The sequence below is a fragment of the Ambystoma mexicanum genome, chromosome 3p, assembly GCF_040938575.1.
Source record: "Ambystoma mexicanum isolate Mex_15411 chromosome 3p, UKY_AmexF1_1, whole genome shotgun sequence".
Classification (NCBI taxonomy): domain Eukaryota; kingdom Metazoa; phylum Chordata; class Amphibia; order Caudata; family Ambystomatidae; genus Ambystoma; species Ambystoma mexicanum.
Window position 1 is genome coordinate 622,095,651 of NC_090925.1, and position 13,321 is coordinate 622,108,971.

At 44.3% G+C, this 13,321-nt stretch overlaps 1 protein-coding gene across 2 annotated transcripts in view; it reads right to left on the minus strand.

Moving 5' to 3' along the window:
* UBTD2 (ubiquitin domain containing 2) overlaps window positions 1-9,097 on the minus strand; it is a 378,905-nt gene extending 369,808 nt beyond the window's left edge. The window contains exon 1 of one of the 2 annotated variants that reach the window (XM_069651383.1): window positions 8,852-9,097. In XM_069651383.1, coding sequence (XP_069507484.1) covers window positions 8,852-8,921 — 70 coding nt within the window. In that variant the 5' untranslated portion in view covers window positions 8,922-9,097. The remainder of the gene's footprint in view (window positions 1-8,851) is intronic. The other variant, XM_069651384.1, reaches the window with a different exon arrangement.
* Window positions 9,098-13,321: the final 4,224 nt, after the last annotated feature.

The following is a 13,321-nucleotide window of genomic DNA, read 5'->3' on the forward strand; positions in this document are numbered from 1 at the left end:
TTGAGATGGGAAACGGGTCCCCAGAATTACTAATTCAAGGTAAATAAAAATGGAGGAGGAAGAAGGATATCTAAAGCTTTGTTTTATGACATCTAAAGCTAAAGGGAACATTGATTTATCAGTTTATTTAATCAGTTCATTGCACGACCCAGGACTTTTCACCCTAGTCAATTTTCCCATGCTTTCTGCTGGGCGCACTTTAGAAGAGATTCAATGCACCTTCTGTAGTAATAGCCAGAGATCCATTATTATAAGTATTGTCAGATCATGTGGCAATCTCATTTGAAGTTACACTCCGGTAATGTGAACAATGTGTTAAATATTTCTGCTCCTGCAACACAGAGGTGCGCTTGTAAATTAGTCAATAGAGAGGCAGTACAAGAAGTGGCAAGAGGAACATTTTACCTACTCTGGTAATCAGTCTGATCAGAAGGAGAAATAATTAGACCCATTCTGAAACTACCTTTGTTATAGCATTAATGAGTTAGCCCCTATGAAACATCCGACCACGAGAAGTAGTAAGGTCAAAGGCTGGTCTTCCAAAAACCTAATCAAAGACAGAAGATCAAAAATTGGAAGGAAAAGGGCATACAAATCATATGTTTGAAAGCTAGAAGAAACATACTTCGTTTATTAAAAATAAAAAGCAATTTCTTACACTAAACATTCGTTGTTAGACCGTACAATGAAGACAGCAGAAAAGCCAACAAAAGAACTATTCTATTTCATTAAGAGTGTGAATATTGTTGCCTTGGTAACAGAAATAGTCTCCTCCCATGTAATGGTTGATAGTTTAAAAACCATTTAAGCATTTATTTCTGGAACAGATTCGGTTCACCTTTATCTGGAATTGAAACCTTGTAGTTATTTTGACAGTATTAGGGAAGCACAATATGGAACAGTGTATCCTTTTCACTAACTGTTGACATGCCATCCACAATAGCAAAAAAACTCCATTGTTTCTCCTGCAAGTTAAAGGTTCAATCACTCCTTAACTGAGGGGTTGTTGCCCAATCAATGGCAAATCCAAATGCAATAAACCATCCCTAGAACCAGACTATTTTAGTAATTTCCTTCAATTTCTCATTTGTCTTTTTGTCAAAGCAGCTTGAGCAAAGGGGTTACAAAACAGCTGTGCCACTATTTTGAGCAAAACGAGCTGCTAGATGTAGCCAAGCTTAGCTCTGGACCAGGCTGCAGCAAGCACGGAACTGAACATCAGATGATCACCTAACTATGGAATCACATGCAGCCCATGTAGCTAAAGGAGCTTTCAATTAAGGAAGCTAAAACGTTGGCAACCTTTACTTTCCCAGCATCATAAGGTTAGGACTATAAATGGTTGTGTTTCATCAGTATTTTTCCTAGGCCTGCCAGATAACCAACTTTCAAGACTGCAATGAATGCAGCAGCCAGAACACTTAACACGTAGGAAATTTTAATAGGTCTTGTTTGACTTTGCCTTTCTGCATTGGTTACATTTTAAAAAGAGGGCGTACGGTGGGGGCTTCCAAAGTGTATAGTATTAATGGAATCAGACCGAACATTCCTAAATCAAGTTACACATTTTATCAAGCAAGAAGGAAGCCCATTTTATCTAAAGAGGCTTAACAATATATATTTTAAAAAATATATATAAATATATTTTTTTTTAATCAGATCTGTAGGGGGGGGTTAGAAGATCTGTCTTTCAATGAGTGAAGAAATGGAACTAATCATAAATTAGCTTAAGACGGGAGAAATATTTGTTTCACTTCGGGAACAAATTCAAAATGTGGCAGTTATAACACATTTGACCTGATGTTCAAACTGTTCAGCATATTTTGATGTAGAGCCATGATGCCTTACGGGAGAAACGTGCACTTAAAGAAACTTTTATTTTCATTTTTAAACGCAAACATATGCAGGCTCAACACATCTATTTCTCTCAAGCAACAGTGTTCACAGAGGATAAATCAGCAACAAAGAGGTTGTTAAACTTGTAAAACCAATATGGGTTATGAAGAACTAGGCAGTTCTTAGAGAATTCAATGTTAACACAAATGGACACTGCTCAGCCAACCATTGCAGGAATTTTGAAATGTATACCAGCATATACCGCCATCTGCCTGGGATTTTGAGAGAGAATAGTGACCGGAACATACTTTGAGGGAAGCCACAAACGGACCAACACTGGAATTGATAAGGCAAAATGCTGCAGCCTACATAGGTTTTCTAGCTAGATGGTTCTATAGTCTAATTTTTCAAGTCTCAAGAAGGATTTGCAAGCTCCCTTTTACACTACAATCCCAGAAGGACAATACTAAACCATCATCCTTAGGCAACTGTTCATTTAGTAGACATTCAGGAAAGACGGACATAAAATGGTTTTTAAGAATATTTAATGGGAATTTCCCAACAACAAAAAAATAAAACCAAAAGTTCCACTTTTCAAGCACGTTTTTCTCAAAAGAATTGGTTGATTAGACCAACATCACTGCCCCTTGCAGAGGACGATTGATGTCTGACAAATGTGTGACTGCGGGCAAATATTTTTCTACGTCCGCTTCAGCTTTCTTATCCGACAAATGAGAAAATGGTTACGAATTAACTGAACATTAGGGTGAAGAGCTACATCAAACAAAAAAAAGCTAACACAAGGCGAAGAAATGGCAGATGTACAGTGAAATGCCAAGTTCCTGACCTATACATTAGAAGATCTGAATCCTTATATAGGCTTTCCTTTTTGACAAATTTGGTTGGATTTGGCCAAATATTCATCTTTCTTTGCCTTCAAATGTTTAGTTCGTGATAACCTGCTTTTCTTATCGGGCATATGTAGGTGCAAAGGCAAACACAAGCAGAGTGAGCTCTGAAATTAAATCTAGTGCTGCCTGGACTTCCCATCATTTATTTGTTTAAACTCAAGTTAAGTTAACTTTTCATCTCACTAGGCCTGTGCTCATCGGACCCTGTATTTGAAGATGTGATAAGCAAGGAACGTTTAACAGGTGTAGGAAATATTTTTCACAGACCTAGTTCCCTGGATGGGGCATATTCTGCACCCCTGCACTCACCGTATGCATTTCACATTTTACTCTACCTGCATTACTAATTCCACCCCAGCAATCTGTTCCAATATGATTCTTTCTAGGTCTTAGCAGGGATACAAATGTCAATCGCCCCTACAGAATCTCCATGTTCCTCAAAGTCAGTGTACACCATGTATCGGGTTGTCCCACCTCTTACAGCTGTGATGTCTAAATGGGTTGGTGGCTGAACTATCTCAATTTCGGAGGGGTAAGAGAGTTTGTGGGTGGAGAAAGGGGGCGGGGGTGGGGGGACAGCAATGCTGTACCCATGAGTGAGTGTCTACAGTTGAAGTTGCAGCTATTGCTGGGTGCAATACAGAATTTGCCCAATAAATGTAAGAGCACCAAGGACTTCATACGTGTCAGGAAGAAAAGGTCAACAAATCACTCTAAAATGGTGGGAAGGTGAAACTATAGAAAGAAACAAAATTAAAAAGATCATTTTCGTGTGTGGCCCAGACATTACAAGCAGTATTCAGACCAAAGCAATGGCATTCAATACAATGACGAGTAAAAGACCTGAAATCCCACATTAAAATAGACAATCAGAACAAGTCAAGCAGGTGGCCCAAGTCCATCAATCAATTTCCCAAACAGACCGATTGTCCTTACCAGATGAATCAAAAGAACCAGGCCCCAAAAACAGGTCTAAGATGATAGTACAATAGTTTGTGGAACGTTTGGAATATTAAGTATGACAAAAAAAAAATACATTTAAAAAGTTACCCCATAAACAATCTTTTCTTAACTGTCATTTGAGCCAACATATTTTTTTCTAATGTACTGTGCACTAAGATCCCTGACGAAATCTTGCTATTCTTACACAGAGTACACATTTAATTGTACCACACAATTGATAACATATAACCTACACTAAATCACCAAAATTCTCGTAAAATCATCAATTTGCATAATTAAGACTCAAAATTATTCCTTTAAAAGGCCACACTTTGAACGCAATTAGCGCCAAACCCAGTAGAAATTGATATAAAACTTTTGCCTATTCCAGGTGGACAATTTTTGAACATATAAGCACATATGATCCAACTTATTCCACAATAGAACTGGCGTCGTACTAAATAAAATAGTAAGAAGCAAAGTCAGCCCTTCTAATAACTATGTTATTATATTTAGAGAAGCTGTCCTAGCAGAAAAGACTCAAGGGTTTGGATTTTGGGGAAAAAGGGATGCAGTTTGTTTTTTGATTAGAAACACGTACATAATTCATTTGGATGCCGTCAAGAAATTCCCACAAGCGGACACCTTACAAAAGATGGTGCATCATCAACCAAATGATGTTAAGGTTGAGAAAAAACATGAACCAGGGACAATATTTACAGCTAGGCCGCAATAATGTGGGCACTCCTTCAAAGTGGAAGAGATGGCAGTTAAAGGCCAACTTGAAAGCATTAAGGTTGATGGTGCTTTTAATTTCCAGGTGTACAGTGTACCACTGATGAGGCAAGGAGTGAAAACGAGGGTAAGGATACATATTAAGATGTAATCCTAAGTGGAGGGGGCCAACACATTCATATATACTGGAACTTCATATGAAGAGGCACCCAAAATTGCAAGCATCAGGGTGAACAGGGTGAGGATGCAGGGGAGGTAGGGAGGGCTTTGAAGAAAACTGGCATGGCGAGTTAACTGGGGTATAGCTGAATTCCATTTATTGGCAGACAGTCAAAAAACTGTCACCCATCCTCGAGGAGAGGTACGATATATAATATGATATGGCATTTATAACGCGCCTATACATAAGTGCTACATGGCGACCAGGCAAGGGAGGGGGAACAAAGGGAGGCCAGACAAGGATCCTACTAGGAAGGTAGATATTTTAGGTGCATTATAAGTATGCTAACAAATTGATCAAATGGAGTGCTCACACTCAAACACAGAGAAAGAAGGGGCCACCCAACTCGGCGTACCTATCCCTAAGGAAGAACACCCTAGCCCTGGCGGGGGTGTCTATCCCTGGGTAGCGCGTGGTGTATCGCCTACTAAATAGATGTAGAGGAGAGAGCTGTCCCTCATCCTTCTATACTGGTGGCTGTGTCCAGTGACAGACACATATCGTCCAAAAGGAACAGAGGATAAAAAATGGTATTCTCCAGACGGTTGAGCAATGTTCAACAAGGTATGGATTAGATCTTGGGGCTGCTTGATCTGGAGTGTAGGTACAACCTGCTAAGCAGGTCAACTGTTTTTCCCTTCCAAAGTGTATAACATTACTGGTGCCCGTTGGTCACTAAGGTTGGGATAGAAAACAATTCGTCCAGAGAAACCACTGGTGGGTGGAGAGGTAAAACACAGCCGGAGAAAGGCTGGAGGGCTAAAAAATGGCTCTTGTAAAAGTGTTCAGCTCACTCGGTGGTGACGAGCGTGCTACAACAGGTTATTCAGGAAAAAAATCTCTCTGTCGGTATGCAAGAGATCAGAAGTGGGTCATGAGCGCCCAAATGACCGAAAGGGGTCGACCGGTTTCAATGGCGTTAGGGATTTGTGCCATCTTCGTCAGGACCGTTGGTTTTAGATGCAAACTGGGTTGCCAAGGTTCAGAATACAGCTGTACGCGATCAAGAATTTCTGGCGTCTCCTCTAGGCCAAAGTGCAATGTAGGAGGGAGGAGGCCGATGGACGTCAAGGGTGGTTGAAAGCACCACACAGTAGATGCCCAAAAAAACGGCAAACAGGGCTCAAAAGGTCAGGCGTACCTGTAATAGGGCTGCTGCTCGTCTCCGGAGGGTCCGTGTGCTGTATCGGATTGTACAGCTCCGGACTAGCGAAATCGCTAGTACAATCCGTGAGTTGACCTGCTTAGCAGGTTGTACCTACACTCCAGATCAAGCAGCCCCAAGATCTAATCCATACCTTGTTGAACATTGCTCAACCGTCTGGAGAATACCATTTTTTATCCTCTGTTCTTTTTGGACGATATGCGTCTGTCACTGGACACAGCCACCAGTATAGAAGGTTGAGGGACAGCTCTCTCCTCTATATCTATTTAGTAGGCGATACACCCCGCGCTACCCAGGGATAGACACCCCCGCCAGGGCTAGGGTGTTCTTCCTTAGGGATAGGTATGCCGAGTTGGGTGGCCCCTTCTTTCTCTGTGTTTGAGTGTGAGCACTCCATTTGATCAATTAGTTAGGATACTTATGATGCACCTAAAATATCTACCTTCCTAGTATAACCGTTGTTGTTGTGTTACCATAAGTTTTCCTTGTTAACGGTTAAAAGGACGATCACGGTTTTACCGTGCACTTTAGCTTTCCAAGCATTCCCTGTTGTTTTCAAGTAAGGATCCTACTAGGCCAGGTGTCATTCAGATCGCACAAGTGCATGGGATGGGGGAAGGGACAGTGCAGGACAAGGAAATAAATAATCACAAAGTAACGGCCAGCAGGTGGCAAGTGCAAGGTAAATGCAGAAATCAGGTGTCAAGTGCTGGGACTGTAGGGTTAGAGAAACTGTCCCAAGTGCAGGGGTTGCCAGGAAGGCAGCGCAGGTGTGTATGACTGGCAGGGGCGGGACCCGGGCCCGAGATCAGAGGGTAGCCAGTGCAGTTTCACCCAGGAGGTCAGCAGAGGAGAGGAGGAGAAAAAGCAGAAGCAAAGAGAAAGGTTTTGAGGTGCTTTTGGAACCAGAGATGGTTCTCTTCAAGTTTCAGGGAGGGCGGGAGGCTGTTCCAGAGGGAGGCCCCAGCCAAGGAAAGATCACCCGCCAACTCGTTGCTTGGAGAAGCAACAGACCCTGACGGAGCTGGAGGCGGATGAGCACAGAGCTCAAGAAGGAAGATATTTAGGAAGAGAAAGTGGAAGTTAATGAGGCCCCAGGCCCCAGAAGGCCTTGTGGACAATGCAGAGGGTTTAGAACTTCATCCTCGCAGCCACTGGGAGCCGGTGCAGAGATTTCAGTCCTCGAGAGATACGATCCCTGGGCTTGAGGCCAAGGACAAGTCTTGCAGTCCTGTTCTGGATGAGTTGCAGAGGGCGGAGTGTAGAGGCAGGCAGATTTAGAAAGAGGCTGTTGCAGTAGTCCAGCCTAGAGAGAACTATAGCTCTGGAGAAAGTGAGCTTATGGTGGAAGGAGAGGAAAGGAAGAATACCTCTGAGGAGGTGCAGCTGGTAGTGTGACTTCTTAGAGACGTCAGAAATGTGAGGAGAGAAGGAAAGTGTGGAGTCGAAGATGACCGGGTGAAGGCTGAAAAGGAGAACTGAGTGTCATCAGCAACGAGGGTAAAGGAAAACACAAAGGAAGGGAAAACCCAAAGCAAAAGAGGAGCGTAACGTGAGAGGAAATGCCAATATTAGCAGAGACACTTGGGACTCATGAATTATTGCCACTGAGACTTTCCATTACTTGACTGTTTGATGTTACCCGAACACGCTGCAAGGAGAAGATGGGGAGAGAGGGAGAGGGGAAAAGTCAGCTATGTTGGGTTAAATGGAATTTGTTGTTGATTGGTTAAATGCTAAATAAAAACTAAAGTTTAAATTAAGGCCAATCAGGAAAGAGGTTTTATCAGAGGTCTCTGTTCCAGGCGACAAAGGATGATCGATCAGAGGTAGAAAGAAACCCAAGCAAATTCAGTGGGCCTCATTGCAATTGTGGCGATCCAGAAACAAAAAGGTGCCAGTAAGCTCACCAGCACCCTTGTTTCCAGACCGCTGCACTATGAGTCTGCCTGCCGAAGCCGCTACGCCCGACAGGTCTGACTCTGCCAGGCACAGCTGGCACCGCTGTTAGAGTTGCCATGGAAGCACCTGCACCATCAGCAGCTGTGCCATTGCTTCCAAGTCCCCAATCCCATGATGGGACTCTATGGGAATGCGGACTTCCAAATCCAGCACCTGAATTCCCGCACTGCCAGGACTTTTAATGTCCCAGTGGCACCCAGAAGCCAGGCACCGGATTTAGTGTTACTGGGGTTGGCAGAAACCTGTTGGTAGCACCGGCAGGTTACCGCCAACCTCGTAATGAGGCCCAGAGTCCTGAACTTTGAAGTTGGAAAGGAGCAGATAAAGAGAAGGGGGAAGTGTGGAGAGCTGAAGGGGAACGAGGATGGAGGAGAGTTTAAAGGTCACAGGCACTAGGCCTAAACAATTACCAGTATGTACAGAGACAGGTTTCTTTCTAGAAGCTAAGCAAGAAACGACGAGGATGGGGCAAAGAATTGTGCAGGTTGCTCAACAAAATCCCTTTTAAGACATCATGCCAATAAGTGGTAAAATTTTTGGAGGTGGAGAAGACTGGCTTTTCAAACAACTAATCACCTTCTAGGCCGTCAGTGACAGGAATCGAGTGGGAGATCAGGGGCAGAGTGGGAAATCAGTGACAGGGTAAAGCGGGTGGTAAAACCAGTGGCAGGGTAAAGGGGGCGGGGTCATAGGGTCGAGAAAACCAGTGACAGGGCAAAGTCTGTGGGAAAATAAGTGACAGGGCAAACGCTGTTGTTACATCAGTGACAGGCCAAAGGCTTTTGGAAAATCAGTGAAAGGGTAAAGGGCGGCGGGGGGGCGTCACAGACAACCAGATGGAGATCAATGATAGTCAGATGGAGGCAGGACAGTGCCAGCCAGATAAGGCGAAAATAATAGATAGGGTGGGGGGGAAGGGGGAGTCACTTACAGCAAGGTGGGGACATAAGGAGGAGGCAGTGACAGCTGCGGTCATTAGGGTGAGGGAGTGAGCACCCTCCTTACCCTCGCCTCTCCGTATGCTGTATATCCCATCCCTTTGTCCTTTTCAACCCCGACAATCGCGGCGCCGCCTCTTACCTCCGGTCCCCTCGGAGTTTTCGGTCAGGCTGCCAGCGGACTCGTGCTGGGAGCCCACGCAGCCTCCCATGGATTACGAGGACCCCACAGCCACTATCTCCACTCGTTCCGCTCACAGGCGGGCGGGGAGAGCCGCGCCTGCGCGTTGCTCCCCCTCAACCAGAGCCCTGACAGGCGCGCGACCTTCTTTCTCCAGTAGCGCGCAAAAAAAAAAAAAGAGATTTGTAATAGAGAGAGGACTGAAATTAGCCGTCCCCCATTTCGAAGTGTCTCTTACCCATACAACAAAGCGAAAGTACGACTTTGCCGATAAGCGCCCATGTTATGTTGGCAGTCGTGAACACTTTAGCCTTCCCGCTATGTAACGGTTCCTGACGTGCTCATCCTCCAGAACAATAGAGCACTCAATAGGTGACCTATTGTACAGACTTCACATGCACATGGGACACGTTTTCAGGAATAGTGATCAGCCAGTGGGGTAAGATCTGCGCTGTTTTACCTTATTCTGCAACAACCGCTGAGACAGGTGCCGTCTTCTACTCTCATGTGGCATTATTAATTAGCGAAAAAAATGATAAACATATACTGTAAACATTTTCAAATGTTCATTAATACCTCAACATTTAAGGATCATGTCTATTGTCGCATACATGCCAACATTCTGTGACCAAAAATCTGTAGTAGTCATAACGTTTCAAAAATAGTAATTAGCATAGTGATGACATCACAGGCAATGATGTCACATCAACTTGGCACAATGAAATGACAGGACATGGCATCACAGAAAATTATGTCATGAGAACTTTTACCTTATGACATTACCATTGCTCTCAACCATTTATGTCGTAAAGGCGGGTGAAAATAGCAGATTTTATTTTTGGCGGGTGAGAGGCCCATTGAAACGAATGGGCGTGCATGAGGCTTGGCGGGTGAGTCAGTTGTTTACAAGGCGGTTGACACACGCCAAAAGCATGTGAGTTGAGAGCCATGCATTACTTCACTTGACATAAGGCCTTGAAGAGATCGCAGGAAAGGACTGCCTGTCCTCTGGGCCATCATGAGAAAGAAATGTACCAAATGAGTTACCTGTGAGCACGGTGAGCAGCTAATTCCTCATTAACACATGTTTTCCTCTTCAAACATATAATGAGGTGATAACACCTGTGTATACGCAAGGGAGGTGATGGCCTCAAGGGCTCCTGCAAATGCAGCTTGTAAGGTGAGCACAGCAAAGCGCACATTTACAGCCTCGGACCGAAAGTAATATAGAGAGTAATATATTGCTGTGTCATCAGACTCCTGACGGGCAACATGGAGCAGTTGCTGGGGTCCCCCCTGAGGCGAATGGCCCTTTCAACTGAAAGAGTGGAACGGCTTGGATGCTGTGCCTGCCCTTGGCACATCAATTGTCAAATATTTAATATAATTAACGAATTTACCTGCCTCCGGGATTGGAGATGTTTGCAGCTGTGTGTATACAGCACAGTGACAGACACTGGGAAGTTCAGAAGAATTTCAGTCTGCAGTGAGACAGAGTACCGGCTCAGAGCTCTGAACAAACCGTATCCATGGATGAGCTCAGGCTGGCAGCTCTGAGAGGCACAGGATGTGTGTGGCTGGGTCCACTACAGTATTCTGTATGAAACAATTTTAAGAGATTGTTTAGAAAGACAGAATCATTATTACTCTGCCCTGGAGCTGCGAGCAATTGCAAATAGTTTAGAATCAAATAGTAAAGCATGTGTTTCATTATTGCAGCTCTCTCATTCTAGTTTTCTAGTCTGTTTTTCTTAAAGGGAACATGCACACTGCCATGTCTACCTCTTACCTGCTGAGCTAGGCAAAAGGAGAGAGCATGGGAAAAGTGTCAGAGGGAGCTTCAAAATAGCAAGAGTCACACTGAACAAACACCACAACACGCCAAGTTCTGAGCAAAAGGTAACAGGAGTTGAAAGCAAAAAGACTGTTTCTGATATTACGTTAACCAGTTGGTACCTGTATTATTTTTAGACTTATTGTTAAAAACATTAGGTTTTGTGGCACTATCGTTGTATCGCTTTCTTTGTCTCAAACCAAATCTACATTTCAAATGCCTTTTAGAGCAATTTGTCCCAAAACATAAGCATTGCTCAAGTGGCTGGGCAACTTCACATTTACATTTTCGTTTTTTTGGGGGGGCTGGAAGATCAGTTAGTGAATGTAAACTTTGTCAAAATTCCAACATTGTAGCAGTGAAGATATTCTTGCCAGAAGGTAATTACAACAGCTATTAGAAAGCACGGGCAGGGATTGTGACCCACATTGGGAACGATAGCCCATGAATTTAACTCGCCCCTGATACTCCCTCTCATCTAATTTCTCAGGCAGTCCCATGCGGCCACACTACCTTCAAAACCGCCGCTGATATTCATGAGATGAAGTCAATAGTTTGCATGCTGTATTTTGGCACGTGGTAACCGATGACCTTTGTCAAAACATTCCCAGTAATCTCCCTCTCTCCTCTCTAAACTTGGCCTCCGTCTTGACTTTCATTGTAAGTTTGGTAGCATTCATAGGAAGCTAGCATACTGCACTGTAACAATCCAGATATAATGGAGACGATGCTGTTATTGGAGGAAACTCTGCTTGTAAAGCTCAAAGTGAAAAGGCAATTTATATCCCTACAAATAGACCATCATGGAAAACAGTGAGATGTAGTGCGGTACCCATCTCACTCAGAAGAGGTTTTCCAAACCCTATGGGAATAAATGAGTACCCGTGATCCCATAATAACATGCCTGTTTATAAAGCGCTTCCTACTGGATTCATCCCACTTTTAATGTGCAATAATAACTGCTTTCATAATGTAATTGTAATGGTACTAAGTTTACCTTGGAAGGGTGTGATCCGGCCAAGGCATTCAAATATGCTACTAATATTCTAATGAGCTCAATATAACATAACGGGTGTATTTGAAAAGGGCACGTTCACCCCCGAAGGGGCATCTTGGCGCTAATAACAGATGTTTATTGTTACCCAACTTAATGGTACTCATTTTATCAATCTCGGAAGGATGAAGGGCTGAGTGGACCTGCCGGGATTTAAACCTTTAACCATGAGGTCAAACACAGGTCCCTGTAGTGGATGCATTTGTCCACTGAGCCACAGACCCTACAATGAAAGTTATGCAATGTTCCCAATCCAAGCATGGAGAAGTCATAGCAATACAAACTGAATGCAAGCCCTTAATTCTTTCAGTAGCTTCTTACCTAATATAAACACACCAAGCTGGCAGAGTGGGGTAGCGCCAAAGTGTATAACACCTTAACTTGCCTGGTTTTTAGCCATGGGTGTTTGCAAGGCAGATGAGCCGGGCTGGGCAATCGACCTACAAACCCAGAGACAGGAGGATGTATATGTTACACTCACCTGGGTCTCTGCGGGAGCAATGAAGTCTTCTGGACCTTTTCCCCAGAGCAGTGGGTGGTACTACTGGTATCTGTTGAGAGAGAAGTGAGCTGCTTAGTTTGCCTGGATATGGCCCAAATCCCCCTTTCCCTCCTCCCGTGTGTGTACTGTGATAGCAGTGTAGGGGTATGGCTCACCTTCAGGATAGATTCGGCGAGCTCTCCATCCTGAACTAGGCAGGGGCGCTGTATCTCTGAGACCCTTGGAACTTTGTTATGTTCGGGGTACTTGCTGGTGTTCTAGTTCCAGATTTCAGGTAGGTTCTAGTTCCAGTTGCTTCACTGGTTCGGGTTATATTTGCAGGTAAGTTCTAGTTCAAGTTGCTTCACTGGTTCGGGTTATATTTGCAGGTAAGTTCTAGTTCCAGAGTGCAGGTAAGTTCTAATTCCAGTTGCTTTACTAGTTCCGGTATTCAGCGTGTCTCTAAGAGGCCTTCCTATGCGGCGAGTTCTGCGTGCGGTAGGCAAGATGATTACTAGTTCTAATCCTGTTCTTTCTTTCTTCTCAGGTTATTCACTGTGGTTCTCGTAGGGATCCGACAAAAGAGGCGCGCGTAAGAAGTCTGAACGCTACCTTAAGGTTTTCCAAGATTCGGGTAAGTGATGCTGCTGACTGCACGCACGCTCGCTCAAGAAGGTGGATTGCAGCGAAGGCACTGACAGGTACTGCTTTTCTTATGCTGTCTTTTCTTCCAGATGCTGAGATCCTGGACGTGCGCGTGGACGAAGCCGAGGAAGGAACAAGTCGAGGATCGCGGTAAGCGTGTTGCTCGAAGCCACAGTTGCAACACAAAGCACGGGTCTGCCTTTGGGGGTGGCTTATATAGCCAACCACACCCAGAAGCTGGAACGTGCCCTGGTATTCACAGGATTCACAGGAAGTCTCCTTGGGGCCATCTTGAGTGTACTGGAAGTATGCCTGTGCCAATCAAAGTCCCTAAAGGGGGCTGGGCTAACTGTGCAATGCACCTGAGTGCAAGAGTGTGGCAAATGGATGTTGGATGCCTGCAAGGCGTGTTTAGTC